At 52.7% G+C, this 15,025-nt stretch overlaps 1 protein-coding gene across 5 annotated transcripts in view; it reads right to left on the bottom strand.

Annotated features, from left to right (window-relative positions):
- The window catches only part of OGDH (oxoglutarate dehydrogenase), a 30,982-nt gene that overhangs the window by 12,993 nt on the left and 2,964 nt on the right, over nt 1-15,025 (bottom strand). For 2 of the 5 annotated variants that reach the window (XM_080360188.1, XM_080360189.1), the window contains 4 exons: nt 14,681-14,930; nt 9,722-9,910; nt 6,484-6,586; nt 2,330-2,374 (listed from right to left, as the gene is read on the bottom strand). In XM_080360188.1, coding sequence (XP_080216314.1) covers nt 2,330-2,374; nt 6,484-6,586; nt 9,722-9,910; nt 14,681-14,902 — 559 coding nt within the window. In that variant the 5' untranslated portion in view covers nt 14,903-14,930. Of the gene's footprint in view, nt 1-2,329; nt 2,375-6,483; nt 6,587-6,706; nt 6,798-6,890; nt 6,911-9,721; nt 9,911-14,680; nt 14,931-15,025 lie in introns of those variants that run through there. The other 3 variants (XM_080360191.1, XM_080360190.1, XM_080360192.1) reach the window with 3 other exon arrangements.

The raw sequence follows: 15,025 nt of genomic DNA, 5'->3' as shown, positions 1-15,025 counted from the left end.
AGGGGCCGGGGGGGGACACCGTCACACAGGGACCGGGTGCGTTTGGGAAAGGTGGGGAAGGGCCAAAAGAAAAAGCAGCATAAACCCAAAAAATAAGCATGAAGGAGGTTTATATGGATAAAAACCGAGCGGTAATTAAACAGAAAGACGTTAAGCGCAGAACAACAAGGTTATTATGAAAGGTAACGCAGAAAACAAAACACAAAGCAATATATATATATATAGGCATGTAAATTGGCAATTAAAATCCAGGGTGAGAGTCAGGAAGTTTGTAGCCCCAAGAAGACAAAAAACACACCACAAATTATAAGAGAGGAAAGAAAAGGACCAGGGGAATCGGGGAGTGACCGAGCACAAGGGAGGTGTTGCCACAGGGTGGGAATTAAAAATGAAGAGTCAACACAGAGAAAGGAACAGTTAGAATAGACGAAACAAAGCCCAAAAACGGAGAGAAAGAGAAAGAAAACGGCATCAGGGCTCGGCGACGGACTCTCCTGAATAGCTCAGGCCGGGAGCAGGGCAGCCAGCCCCAATTAACAGCCTTTTAATTAGAGGTTTAACCCAGCTCTGCTCAGCAATCCCCTTTGTGGCGCTGGCACCTCGGGGTTCGTAGGTGGCTCTGACTTACATGGAGAAGGCGCCAAACGTCAGATTTTAGGGCTGCAGGTGACCCCCCCACCCACCTGCAGCTGTTACAGCATTGGCGGCGGCTCCACGGTACATATAAAAATATATTTATTTATATATCTTTTAATATACATATATATTTGTATATATAAAAGGCACACCACCATATTGATAAATAGGTTTTGGAGCCCCTCTGATGGTGTTGGAGGTGCCTCATGGTTGTACTTGGGGAAACTGAGGCACGGAGGAGGAGGGACGATGGACTCGCCCAAGCGATGCAGCAAGGCAGAAGCAGAGCCGGGACGGGGACTGCAGGGTCCCCAAGACCCTTCAGAAGCAGGAGCTTGGCTGGAAATGGGGTTCATCCCCCCAAAACTCCCACCAGAGCCGGCTTTCAAGGTGTTTTCTAACCCAACAGAGGAGGCAGAGTTACCCCCGTGCCTCCCACCCTCCTCCAGGCAAAAGGAGGCAAAAAATGGCCCCTCTGGAGGTGGCCAACCTTGAACTTCATCTGAAAAGAGCCTGTCCCTTGTTCGTCGGTCAGGAACGGAGGATGAGCCGGAGACAGGGCTGGGCACGGTGCCTCCCTGCACAGCATCGAGGAAACGGCCTCAAGTTGCCCAGGGGAGGGTGAGGTTGGATGTGGGAACAATTTCTTCCCCAAAGGGCTGTGGGGCATTGGAACAGGCTGCCCAGGGCAGTGCTGGAGTCACCAGCCCTGGAGGGCTGGACAGACGGACATGAGGTTCTCAGGACACGGGGCAGTGCCGGGGGTGGGTTATGGTTTGACTCAATGATTGTAAAGGGTTTTTCTAACCTAAATGATTCTACGGCGCTCGCCGGAGGATGGAAATACTCCCAGCAAACCCAGAGTGGAGGTTTTGCTGGTTGGCACCACCATCCATCCCCTGCTCTGCCCACATCACCCTCCTGGATGCTGCTAGTCCCAGGAGAAGGAGTTAAGCCAGGCTTTGGGGAGCTGAGCAGGCAGGAGCTGAGGGTTTGGCCCTGCATCTCCAGGACTCCCCTGCAGTCCCTGTCCCAGATGTCCCAGGGAGAGGCGACATTAACTGGAGCATCCCAGAGAAGCTGCTGGCTGGAGGCTTTAGGGAAACCCCAGTAATGTGCCGTGGCCCCGCGGCACAGCGCTGGGTCACCATGGTTTGAAGCCTCAAGCACAATCTGCGAGGGTATCGGATTTTACGAGAGGGTTTTCACGGCTCTAAACATCTCTGCTTCTGCTTTGCTGCAGCCTGCCAGCTTTTTTGGACAGCACTTATACCATCGGATGGGGGGGAAAGGCAAGGGAGGAGCTGCCAAATTTTCAATGGCACAAAACCAGGGCAGAGTTAAGGAGAAGAGAGCTTGGATTTTTAGGAGATTCAAACCGATCGGGTAGACTGAGGCTTTGTTGAATGAATATTCACAACAAAACGTGTACTCCAGCAAGGCGGGCATGCAAACACGCACCACGGAAAAGGCCAGCAAGGCTCTAAATTGGGGATTTCTACAGGTGAAGCATCACTAACCGAGCACCTACATCCAGACTTTTAGCGGGATAAACTAAAAATAAAGATGTTAAAAAACTCAAGAGTGGTACAAGATGGAAGGGGACCGCTTTACCGGCTTGGTTCATGCCCAGAATAACCTATTCAAAGAGAGTCCTGCACTCCAGAGGGTTAAAGGCTCATTAATTGCATACCTCCTACTGTTAACACTCTCAGCCGCTCCTTGAACACTGCGAGGTCTGGGGTGGGCAGGGAGGGGGGTGCAGAAAGGGAGAAGATAGAGAGACGCAGTCAAAGTTAGTTAAAAAAAGAACAAACCAAACCCGGGAACCGTGAAAACGAGTCATGGAAAGCATAAGTCAAAAAAAAATACAGTATTCCAAATACAGTCGGAGGCGGAAGGGTTGGGATGGAGGATGACTACGCACTAGGAGGGAAAGAAATCCCGGTGGAAAATCTGGCGAGAGGGAGGAGAAGGGAGGAAAGTGGGGCATCGGAGACTGGGGAGCAGTTGGGCTGCATGGTTTGAGATCTCCTCTCACCCGGCACGGAGCCACCACCAAAGAGCATCTTCCCAGCCAGCTGCATCACGGGAGCAGCTGCGATGCACCCGAGGCGCTGGATCGGCTGCAAGATTCCAAGGTCACCCCCACGGAGGAACCGCTGCTGCCAGGGTGTTAACGAGCGGGAATTTAATGAGGAATGGCAATGGTGAGGCAGCACACCTAATGCCAGCGGTCTCCTGAGGACGCTCGGCACAGGCGGGACGGTGGCGGAGCTGCTGAAAGGAGCTTGGAGCCGGGGGGGTCGGGCTCTGCTCCCCAGGAACAAGCGCCAGGAGCAGAGGAAACGGCCTCAAGTTGCGCCAGGGGAGGTTGAGGTTGGATCTGGGAACAATTTCTTCCCCAAAGGGCTGTTGGGCATAGTGGTGGAGTCACCATGTCTGGAGGGTTGGACAGACGGACATGAGGTTCTCAGGACGCGGGGCAGTGCCGGGGGTGGGTTATGGGGAGGCTTGATGATTTTAAAGGTCTTTTCCAAGCACAATGACTGTAAGATTCAATGCAGCCAGCGCTGCCGGCGCCCCCTGGCTGGGTGAGGTGACCCGAGTGTCTCAATCTCACCTGGGTTACAAGAATGGCTTTGGGAAAATTTCTGCTTTTGGTCAGCAGGGAAAAAATATATATATATACAAAAAAACTCAAAAAACCCTCACATGTTGAGGTGAGATGTTCGGTTAGCGAGGCCTCAGCACGGCGCTGGGATGGCAGCGCTCCCAGCCCATCGCCCCGCGGGGGCTCCCGGCTCTGCCCGGCATGGGGTTCATTTCCATCAGTTCCCCTGGGCAAGAGGCAGGAGCAGCTGCCTTCCACGGAGGGACAGACAGACAGACATATGGGAGGATGCTCGCACACAAACCACCTTCCATGCATCTCCTCCATTTCAGCTCCTAAGGTTGAATTTCCTTGGCCAGGTCACACTGAGTCCATGCAGTCATCTTGTCCCTGTTTTACACCACTTACCATGCCCGATCAGCCACAGCAGCGGGTGAGGATGACATTAATTTGTTGGGTTTTTTTTAAAGAAAAGACAAGAGAAAGAGGAATTTGGCGGCTCCAGCCCCACCGCCGCCTCAGACCGAGCGCCCCATGGGGGTTTCTCCCAAAGCTCACGCTGCCTAATCCAAAAAGAGCTTCCAACCCAGACACAAACCAGTCGCTAAACAAAAGGCAATTGAGGAGAAAGATGAATTTCCAAGATTAACCAAGCAGCTCCTTTGAATGACGGCGCTGCCCGGCCACGGCTGAAGCTGCTGCCAGCACAGCTCACACCACAATAACTGACCTTTAAGGATTTCACTGCTCAGAAAGAGGAAACAAGATTGTTTCCAAGTTCCAAACCCGCTCCTGTTATTAACTCTTCCGCCAAGCGTTAAAAAAATACTCTTTCAAAGAAAAGAATAAATAAATAAAAGCCAGCAGGATCTGCTTTGAGATTGGCTTTCTCTGCCGCAAGCAGATGAGACCTGATCTCAGGCTCGGCCAGAGATCTGCACCAGCCGCCTTCCACAAATTGTCTTTTAAGATTGATCGGATGAGGTTTTCCAGGATGAAGATACCAGGGGAAAGTCTATTCAGTCATAAATAATACTTACAGCAAGAGAATAAAGTCTCCTTTGATGAGTCCCAGGCATTTGAGCCTGGGGTCCTACCACGGGACACAGCGCCAGCAGCTGATATCAGCGGAGCGTGTTCCTGGGACTCATGATTTCCTACAAATTCACGGATTCCTGGTGATTAAATCAACACCAGGAACTGCAATGACAGGGATCTTGGTATGAAAGCCACAAAGGAAGAGAAATTAAACTGAACGCCCGGCTCAGACTTGGAAACGGCAGCTGAGATTCTGCTGCAGCCGATGCCCACGGAGCAGCCTGAACGGGTCCCAGCACGGGGTCAGGCTGGGCCACGGTGCTGAGCAACTCAGCGCTGGAAAAATGGAGCTTTTACTACTTTACCTAGATTTTGTCACAGCTATGACGATGTCCCCCTGTGCTGGGACCTGGGGAAGCCAAACTTCAAATCCTGGGGGCAGTTCTGGGCCCCTCAGCTCAGGGCTCAAAATGGTGGCACCAAAATCACCTCAGGGCTCAAAACGGCCACGCCAGGGGCACCAAAATCACCTCAGAACACAAAACGGTGGCCAGAGGGGTGGTGGGATCACCTCAGGAAAGCCCTTGAGGTGCTGGAGCGAGTGGAGAGAAGGGAACGGAGCTGGTGAGGGGCTGGAGCACAATGTGATGGAGACTGAGGGACCTGGGGGTTCAGCTGGAGAACAGGAGCTGAGGGGAGACCTTCTGATCTCTGAGCTGCCTGAAAGGAGCTTGGAGCCAGGGGGGTCGGGCTCTGCTCCCCAGGAACAAGCGCCAGGAGCAGAGGAAACGGCCTCAAGTTGCGCCAGGGGAGGTTGAGGTTGGATGTGGGAACAATTTCTTCCCCAAAGGGCTGTGGGGCATTGGAACAGGCTGCCCAGGGCAGTGCTGGAGTCACCAGCCCTGGAGGGTTGGACAGACGGACACGAGGTTCTCAGGACATGGGGCAGTGTCGGGGGTGGGTTATGGTTGGACTCAATGATCTCGAGTGGCTTTTCCAATCAAAACGATTCTGTGATTCCCATCAAAGCCTCCCAGGCTCGGGGTCACTCCATCCCAGAGCCGAGCGGCTCCCGAGGCACAGCCAGGGCTCGATCCTCCGGACAAACACCTCAGAAATCCAGACCTCAGGATAAAGCAGCTTCCCCATCATCCAGCGACCTCGGACAACCTAATCCTTCCCTACCCCTCCCGCTACGCGCCATCCCGTATGATGGTCCAGCAGGTCCAGGGCCGGTGTCCCTGTGCCGGCAGCTGAACAAGGAATGAAGATCATTGACATGCAGCGTACGCTCTGATCAGCTGTTGGAGCTGTGCGAGGTTAGTAATCATCACCGCTGCTCTACTCTAGGTTAGAAGCATGCCCATCGCACTCAGAGGGTCACGGCCCTCGGAAAGCACCAGCAAGGTGAGAGAGCTCAGCGCCACGACGGCGCTCGAGCAAGAAGAATGGCAGCGGACTACAGAGATCAGGCCTAAAAGCACACGGAGAGGTGCTGAGTTTAAGCACTTTCAGATTAGGATTTCAAGTCCTGGGCAGCACACACACTTCTGGGCAACACTCATGCATCTTTCGCTCAATGGCATCCGGGTTTCCACCACTCGACTCGGATGGGAACGCATCCCAAAGCTTCCTTGTTATGATCACCGGCAGGGACTCATAGCTCAGTCTTGGATAAAAGGGGGGAATTAAGGGTTTTCCAGATGCTGCGGCAAACTGGGAGCGAAGGAGGGGAGGGCATTGTCGCAGGGGCACGCCAAGAGGCACCCTCAGCCCTGCGGAGATGAAACCAGCCCGTTCCCCAATGTTCTCGGGGTCCCCAAGAGCAGCAAGGGGAGCCGAGGGAACAAACCTCCAGCTCTCCCCAGCGCAAAACCTCCCTGCTTTGCGTTTCCAGAAGACACAATCACTTCCACTCCTGGATGAGCGAGTTCAGTGACATAATTAATTGGCAGCAGTCGGAGGAGAAACATGAGCCGAGCGAGCGGGTTTTTGGCATGAGCCCCACTCGCCGCGACAGCCAGAGGGGGGCAGAACTGCTCCGCGGCGGCCGCTCGGCTATAAATTTATAGAGTGATCATTACTAAGGAAACTTAAGACCTTTCCCCCGTTACGGGTGAAGCAATCTACCTAGAAAGCCGTGAGAGAGAGAGGAGCTCAAGCGATGCAGCACTAACTGCTCTCAAAGCCCTCACCCAGTTTATCAGTGGATGTGATAATATCGGCTGGAAGGGAGGAGTCCAGATCTGCATCCAAGATGCCCAGTGGGTCGAGTTGTGCTACATGATGCCCTCGAATCTATGAAATGGGCCAGGAATGGAAAGGAGAACAGGTAGAGGGGAAAAGGGAGAGAAACAAAAGAGGGGAGGGGTAAAAAAGTTAAATTACATTAGAATTAATTTGCAGAGTAATTCTCACCAACGTTTGGAGAAACAGTTACGGGCGCATCATCAAAAGTTACACAACTAATGCCGAGAGGATCAAGCTTTGCAATGTGATGACCCCTGACCTGGAAGCAACAACACAGATTAGTCAGTAAGACAAGTTAGTTGAAGGGACATTCCGTAAAAAGTTCAAAAAATAAAAGCAATGCACAGTTTACATTTTCTGCAGAGCCACCTCAATTTCTGTAACTAAAGGCTGGAGGAGCTGGGTTTAATTTCAAGGACCGCTGAGCTCTGCCCAAGACGGGCTTTGGCAGGGCAAAGGTGATCGATCCCCTTCCAAAACTGAGGTCTGAGGGTCTTCCACCGCTTTCCTGGTGTCCAACCCACGCGCCTCCTCTCTACAGATGCAATAACTCCACACAGATGGTTTCTTCCAAATAAAGAAGCAATTTTCCATATTTTGGCAAATCCAGTTGCTCTCCGGCCAACGTGGCAGAGAAAAGACATGTTGCCACCAGTGGCGGTCGCTCCTCAAACGCAGAGGAACGTGCGTGAGGAACATCTGCCTGTCTATGTGACGAGGGGTTGGCAGCTCACAGCGTCTTTTGAAGCCCACAGCAGGACTTGGAACGCTCCTGTTGCTCTTCCGGGACACACAGATGCGAAAGTACCAAAGAGCTTTGGCACCAAGAGAGCCGTGATGGCTCTCGGTGGCAGCCATCAGGCCAGGAGTCACCACACTGGGTTTGAATCCTCATCAGGAGCCCCAGAGAACAACAAGAGGTTAACGAAGAGTTTTGCTTTTTGCCGTCACAGGAGGAGGTGCCCACAGATGTCTCGTTGGGCAAACTCAACCCATCTCGACGCTCTCCGGTTGGCCAAGTCCCAGCTTGTTTCTCGACAGCTCCTGGTCTGGAAGCTCCAGGCTCAGCTCGCGCAGGGTGCGGCGCCTGCTCTGCGCTGTGAAAATCAGACGCGCAGCCATCAAATCTGTTACCAGTTAGAAAAATGGCTCATTTAAAAATCGCTAAACCTCTTGTACAAACCAGACGTACTGATATGACCTTATTTTCCAGCAAGGCGTTCCTATTCACAGTATCCCAAGGGGATTTTAGGAAAGGATTTCGGTGGTTTTACCAGCCAAAGAGCCTGAAATCAGCCACTGATGTTGAGGCAAACACTCTTTGCAGGGCAGGATGACCGTGTCCCCAAGCACCGGTGGCCACAAGGAAAGCTCTTCTTCTGACCGGCTTTGTCTGGGATCGATTTTCTTGCCCATCTCGCAACAAAGCGCAGGGACCGGCCCGTCATTTAGCAGGACACAAGCTCAGTGTGCCGCTCCTCGCCAGGACCAGGACGGTCTCATCGGGACCAGGAGGCCACTTTGTCCAGCAAACAGCTTCGAGCTCTGGGCATGCGAAGGTTTGAGGTCAGCTCCGCAGTCCGCAGGCACACAGCGAATCCTGAGACGGCCGCGGGAGCAAGGGGAAGGTCTCTTCCCCCGCAGCAGCCGCACGGTTTGTTATTCTCCACATGCAACACAAGCCAGGCAGAGCAGGGTTGCTGCTCACCTATAATTACAGGAACAACGCAGCTTGAGCCAATTAAGAAATTAATTGCTTGGTGTTTTAAGTAGCTTATCCATCACAGACAGATTTTCCTTCTGACTTCCTACTCTTTTGGACACCCCATAGCAGCTACAGCCCTGCAGTGACACCAGCACATGGAAGGAGGTGGAATTTTCACTGTAGACAGCTTAGAAAAATAGGTGCAGGAGCAACCACCGCCCTGCGCTGCTGTTTGGAGCCCTGAGAAGTGATGGGGATGCAGAAGAGGTTACAGATTTTGTGTTCGAATCGCTGACTTTGGACATTGGGAACAATTTCTTCCCCAAAGGGCTGTGGGGCATTGGAACAGGCTGCCCAGGGCAGTGCTGGAGTCACCAGCCCTGGAGGGCTGGACAGACGGACATGAGGTTCTCAGGACATGGGGCAGTGCCGAGGTGGGTTATGGTTGGACTCCATGATCCTGAGGGGCTTTTCCAACCAAAATGATGCTATGACTTGGAGCTGCTGCCTCCAACTACATCAATCGCCTCTTGTCTGAACTTGGCGTCCGCTCACGTGTTCCACCAGCGAGAGCCCCACGGCCTTTAGAAACAACTCGCCAGGATCTGCCCAAGCTGGAGAGAGCTGCCCGGGTGCTCAGGTCCCACAAACATGTCCCAGCTTCTCCTCCTTCAAGAAAAGCAGGGCAGTGCCCCAGCGCTGACGTCGGTGCCTTGGCTGATAAGGTCAGGGCAGGGCTGGGCCACGTTCCTCAAGCCAGAGAGCGGGACCAAGGCCGGACAGACCTTCGGACTTGCCCAGCGCTGCAGTTCTTGCCTTAACCTGTGGCCTCGTACGTTGGATTTTCCCCGTACCTGAACAGGAACACGACCTGGAGCGGAGGCTTCTTTGCAGGAACAGGTGAGCAGACGACAGTCACACCTCGACCGCAGCCTCAATTAAAGCTCTCACACTTGACAAACCAGGGTGCAACCACAGGTGAAAGGATGACACAGACGTAGAACATATTTAAATGCTCTCTCAAGTTAAAATATCAGCTGGTCATCCCCTGGCCACAGGATGTTTCCTTCTTTGTCTCACCCGACAGCTTGACTTTGGCAGCATCGGTGTGAGCTGCAGCCCAGCAACAGCACGGCCCTCGTCCCGCTCCCAAATCGCAGGGAAATGTTCTATGACCTTTTATTTTAGGACCTCAGAAGTTCTCTCAGCAAGGTGGGGGAAGCAGGACGCGTGTCCAATGTCACTGCTGAGCGTGGCAGGAGCCCGAGCACGAGAGCATCATTCCAGAAGCCAGGAAACCACCCCGTGTGGACGAGACCTCCCCCTCCCTGCCACCCAAATGGGTGACAGTAGCTTTAATCTTCCTATTATCCAGCAAAGCGTCAGCTGAGCTCCTGCCCCAACAGATCAGCAGCTCCCGTTTAAAGCCAGGCACATCCACGCAAAAACACACGCGCCAACCGCACCCGTCACCTTACCTGATACGCCCTGATGAGCGATTGCACTGCGAGATGGTCCTCGACCAGCTTATCCACGTTAGGCTGGGCTTGAACCAGGAACTGGGCTTGGGACAGGGTGGAAAGGCTGGTGCTCAGGGGCGGGGGGCTTTGGTAAGCGGTGCCTGGAGCAGCTCCGGCATTGGCGTTGCGAAAGAAGATGTCCCATGACTAGGAAAAGGGGAAGAAATGAGGGGACAGGGTCAGTACCCGCGACTCAAACACCTTCTCGCTTGAGGTTACGGGGGTCTCAGCTTTATTGGCACTATGAGGGGAGCAGAGCTGCGCCCCCCGTGCCCCAGCACCATGCAAAAGGCACCTGCCTGCCCTGAATAAAGCTCTCCCACTATCCCAGTTACACCATTATCCTCCTTCCCATCCATTTGGGTTGTTTCTCTTGGTGCGAGCCCATCCTGAGCGCCCCCCTCCCTTTGGGCAACGGCGGTGCTGAGCAGACACCCCGTGCCAGCTGCCCCGCGTCCTTAGCGAGGCAGATGTCACCTCTGCTCTGCTCAAAAAACAGAACAAACCCCCCAAAACAACCCCTGACAGACTTGGTGGCACTTTGTGACATTTATCCAGCACTGCCCGAAAGCGTCCCGGGCAAAACGCTAATTGGAGAGGCCATAACGAGTCGGGGGAGAGACTGGCACGAGCAAAGTCCAAACCACGTCCTCCTGTCACGTTCCCAGCCGATCCCTTCCCATGTGCGCTGAACCATCGCAGGGGACACGCCAAAAGCGACGTCTGCGCACCCGCACGTACCCAGACCCAAGAACCGCGGGTTTGCCCCTTGCTTTCGGCCCAAGAGAGCCCAGCACCCTGAGCCCCATCTCTGTGTGCTGAAAGCAAAAGAGCCGTGAGAGGAGCTGCACGGTGTTTTGGGGCAGAAAAGGCAGATTTTACGGGGTGGAAGGCACGGAAAACGTGACCTCGGCTGGGGGAGCAGCAGCTCTCCCCTTTGCTGGGGCTGCTCCAGCTCCAGCACCCATCACATGCCCCAGGAAAACTATTTCCAGTCTGGATTTACCCAACCGCCCCATCGCGCGGCTGCGCAGGGCGATTAAATTTAGAAACGGGTCACGCTGAAGGAACAGAAATAAAATCCAGGAACAATTTGGCACCGTAACTGATAAACAATAGCTCCTCCAAAGGATTAAAATGAAAATAAAGCAGCAAAGACAGAAAACACCCAACCTCATTGTCATGGTTGGGTGTTAATGACAGAAGGAAAAGAGGAAAAGCTGCTTTTTGTACCACCCTCACTGTGTCCCCAGGGCCACAGTCGTCCCAGAAGCCACCGGCTCCTGTGAGGAGAAGGGATGAGAACCCTGCGATGGGGAGGAACCCGTCTGGCTGGTTTAATGTTGTTTAATGTAGCGGAAAATAAAGACAGGCAAGAAAAAGGGAGGATACGCGATCCTACGGAGCTGGGGGGACAGGGCAGAACCAGGAGACAGAGGTGCTGCCTTTAATCCCCCCCTTTTGACATTCAACAATGTTCACCTCTTGGACATGCAATTCACTTCTGTCCTGAAAGAAAAAGTCCATTTAAGCTCTGCAAACAAGGTGTGGCACCGGCTCGGGCACTTTCCCTAAACGCTTTATTGCCCAATGTTAATTACGGAGTATTTCAAGCTCGCTGATAAACGCTATAAAAACATCAGCTTTTGAGCTGCTGACGTGGTTTGGAATTCAAGAGTCACCTCTGGGGTTTCTGGTGACTCATGGAGGTGCCTGGGGAGCTCATGAATCCCCTGGGAGACGCTGAACGGCCCCAACAGTTATTCTGCTTAATGGCGGAGAGGGGGATTTTACCTTAATCCAGGTGACATGGAGAACAGGAGCTGAGGGGAGACCTTCTGATCTCTGAGCTGCCTGAAAGGAGCTTGGAGCCAGGGGGGTCGGGCTCTGCTCCCCAGGAACAAGCGCCAGGAGCAGAGGAAACGGCCTCAAGTTGCCCAGGGGAGGTTGAGGTTGAATGTGGGAACAATTTCTTCCCCAAAGGGCTGTGGGGCATTGGAACAGGCTGCCCAGGGCAGTGCTGGAGTCACCAGCCCTGGAGGGCTGGACAGACGGACACGAGGTTCTCAGGACATGGGGCAGTGCCGGGGTGGGGGAGACTCTATGATCTTGAGGGGCTTTTCCAACCTAAATGATTCTCTGATCCTCCCCTCAGCTCCTGTTCTCCAGCTGAACTCCCAGGTCCCTCAGTCTCCATCACATTGTGCTCCAGCCCCTCACCAGCTCCGTTCCCTTCTCTCCACTCGCTCCAGCACCTCAAGGGTTTTCATGAGGTGATCCCGCCACCCCTGGGGCCGCCATTTTGAGCCCTGAGGTGATTTTGGTGCCGCCATTTTGAGCCCTGAGCTGAGGAGCCCAAAAGTGACCCCAGGATTGGAGGTTTTCTCTTCAACCTAAACACAGAGGCTGCTTATTCTTTTCTTGTCTTTTTTCCCCAATCTTCCCTTTTCCAGACAAACACTTGAGTGTATTTCGCAGCTTAAACCACTGGTGTCTGTATGGGGGGTTCACTGGGTTTGCTCACTGGGGCCGGCCGGCCGTGTCCCAGCTCTGCCCTGCTGAGGGGCCTGAGCCCGGCGGGAAACACGGGAAACCCGGGAAATACGGGAAAAAGAAACAAAAACAGACAAAAAAGGGAAAAAACAGGAAAAAAACCCACAAAACAGGAAAGAAAAAAAACAGGAAAGAAAAAAATAAAACAGGAAAGAAAAAAAAAATACAGGAAAGGAACAAAAACACAGGAAAGGAAAAAAAAACCAGGAAAGGAAAAAAAAAACAGGAAAGGAAAAAAAAAACCAGGAAAGGAAAAAAAAAACCAGGAAAGGAAAAAAAAACCAGGAAAGGAAAAAAAAAAACAGGAAAGGAAAAAAAAAAACAGGAAAGGAAAAAAAATAGGAAAGGAAAAAAAACAGGGAAAAAGAAAAAGTCACAGAAAAAAAGAAAAACTGAGAAAAAACACACGGAAAAAGAAGGAAAAAAATGGGGAAAAAAAGAGAAAAAAAAACAAAAAAAAAGGGAAAAAAACAAAAAAAGAAACGGGGAAAAAAGCCAAACAAACAAAAACAGGGGAAAAAAAACAAAACAAAACAAAAACAGGGGAAAAAACCAAAACAAAACAAAAACAGGGGAAAAACAAAACAAAACAAAACAAAAAAACAGGGGGAAAAAAATGGGGTGAAAAAAACAACAAAAAAAAAAGGAAAAAGCGGGAAAAAAAGAAAAAAGGAAAAAAACACAAAAAGGGGGAAAAACAAAGAAAAAAAAACAAAAAGAAAAAAACAAAAGGGGGGAAAAGGCAAAAAGGGAAAAAGAAAACCAGAGGGAAAAAAAATACAGGAAAAAAGAAACAACACAGGGAAAAAAAACCAAACAAACAAACAACAAAAAAAACCACAGGAAAAAAACCACACAGGGAAAAAAACGGGAAGAAAGCAAAGCAAAAGCCAAAGGCAGCAAGGGCAGAGGAGCAGGCCGGGTTTGGCCCCCACCCTCAGACCTGCCCGTGTCCACCGGGCCGGGCGCCAGAGCTCCCCAGGGAGCAGGTGACACGCTGGGCTGCTTCGGTGCCACCCTTGAGGTGCTCGGAACGTGCCGGCACAAGCCGCACGGAGCTGGTGTCACCCCCAGGTGGTGTCACCCCCACGGCAGCCAGGCCAGCAGCTCCAGACGCTCCTTCCAACCTAAATCCTCCCCCAATTTGTTCAGCCTGCCGAGCTCCCCTGCCCACCTCCGCACGAGCCAATGGAGCCGCGGGGGCTACGTTAAAGGGGACATAAGACAGAAAAGATGCAGAGGACCCCGAAATCCACCTCCCAACCAGCCGCCCAGCTTCATGGTTCATCTCACATCTGCTCAAGGCTGAGCAGGGTCTGCAGATCCAACCATGAAGACTCATTGTCAAAGACCCGACTGGGGCCCGTCAGCGGGACGAGCGTGGTGAACCCCTCTCGTTTTGAGCTGAGACTCCAGCACGGCGATCCATGGCTTTTCACTCAACGTCCCGCCGCTGCAGGACGGGGCTGAACCACACCTGGGGAGACTTCACGCCGCTATTTGACAAAAGGCGCAACCCAAACCGACATAGTTTGCTTTTGCTAAGTCGGTGTTGCTTGGCTCAGCCACCCGTTTGCCTCGAAAGCAGCGGAAAGTCAACACTTTGTGTGAAAATCCAGCTTTGATCCTACCCCAAGACCTTTCCAGCACCCTACAGGCCGGGCCTTTTGGATCGGTGCCACCACAAACACGCTCAGCGCCGGGGCCTGAGATCCCTCACCCGCCCTCCGCTGCTCCTTCAACCATTGCATCCTGCTTCGCAAACCGCTCGTGCATAATGAAAATCCCTGCTCTGTATGAAACCGCCTTAAAACCCCCCTGGGTAATGCTGAAATTTAGTCAGTAGAGGAATGTTTTCCTTGTGAAACGCCGACATTTTCTGCCGCCAGAGCCGTCCCCCCGGCCCGGGCTGCAGGTCAGCAAGCTGGCTTGACACACTCCAACTCAAAGTCAAGCTTAACTACAGCCCATCCACCCCAAACATCCAACACCAGAAGCACAAAGGAAACCAGTCAAGATGTGAAAAATACCCCCCCTGCCTTCCCCCATCCGCTCCGAATAATCCCAACGAGCCACTGGAGCTGGAAGAAACAAAGCATCAGGCGCTTGTTAAAGGTGGATTCCCAGGAGATCCTTGTACCCGCCGGCGATCCAGGATGCTGCCGCAAGCCCACGGCATTCCCTCCGGAACGGAAAAACTCCTCTTGGCTCTTGCTCAAGGAATCGCTGATGTTTCCTTTGGGCAAAACGAGGCAGAAGGACGATCCGCGAATCCTCCTCGGGACGTCGCACTTACCTGCACCCGCCGCTCGGATACAGAGAGAAGCGAAGGCAATAAAATCTCCTGGTGAGGTTGCTCCTTACCTTATGTACACTTTTGGGATTTTCCAGCCACGCATAATACATTTCCTCCACGTAGTTTGAACTAGTCCCGCTCAAAAAAGGCTCGGCAGCCACCGGTGCGCTGTAGCACCTGATTTGTTGAAACGTCCTGGGCGCTGCCAGCCTGTGTTGGGAAATTGTCTTTACAGTCTGTGAGGCCGTCAACGGCCTCAGCTTTGCCGCACAAGTCCTTAAGTTAAGCATGTTTGTCCCGTCGCCTCACGCGGTTTTCCTGTTGGGAGAGAAGGGAAAAGCGGGTTAGAAATAATAGCAGGAGAGCGCAGAGCGGAGACCACCCCGAGCACAAGAACCAGGCTCAGGATCAGT

Source organism: Nesoenas mayeri (assembly GCF_963082525.1).
Source record: "Nesoenas mayeri genome assembly, chromosome: 27".
Taxonomy (NCBI): Eukaryota; Metazoa; Chordata; class Aves; order Columbiformes; family Columbidae; genus Nesoenas; species Nesoenas mayeri.
The sequence above is the reverse complement of the archived record's forward strand: the minus strand, read 5'-3'. Positions and strand labels throughout refer to the sequence as shown.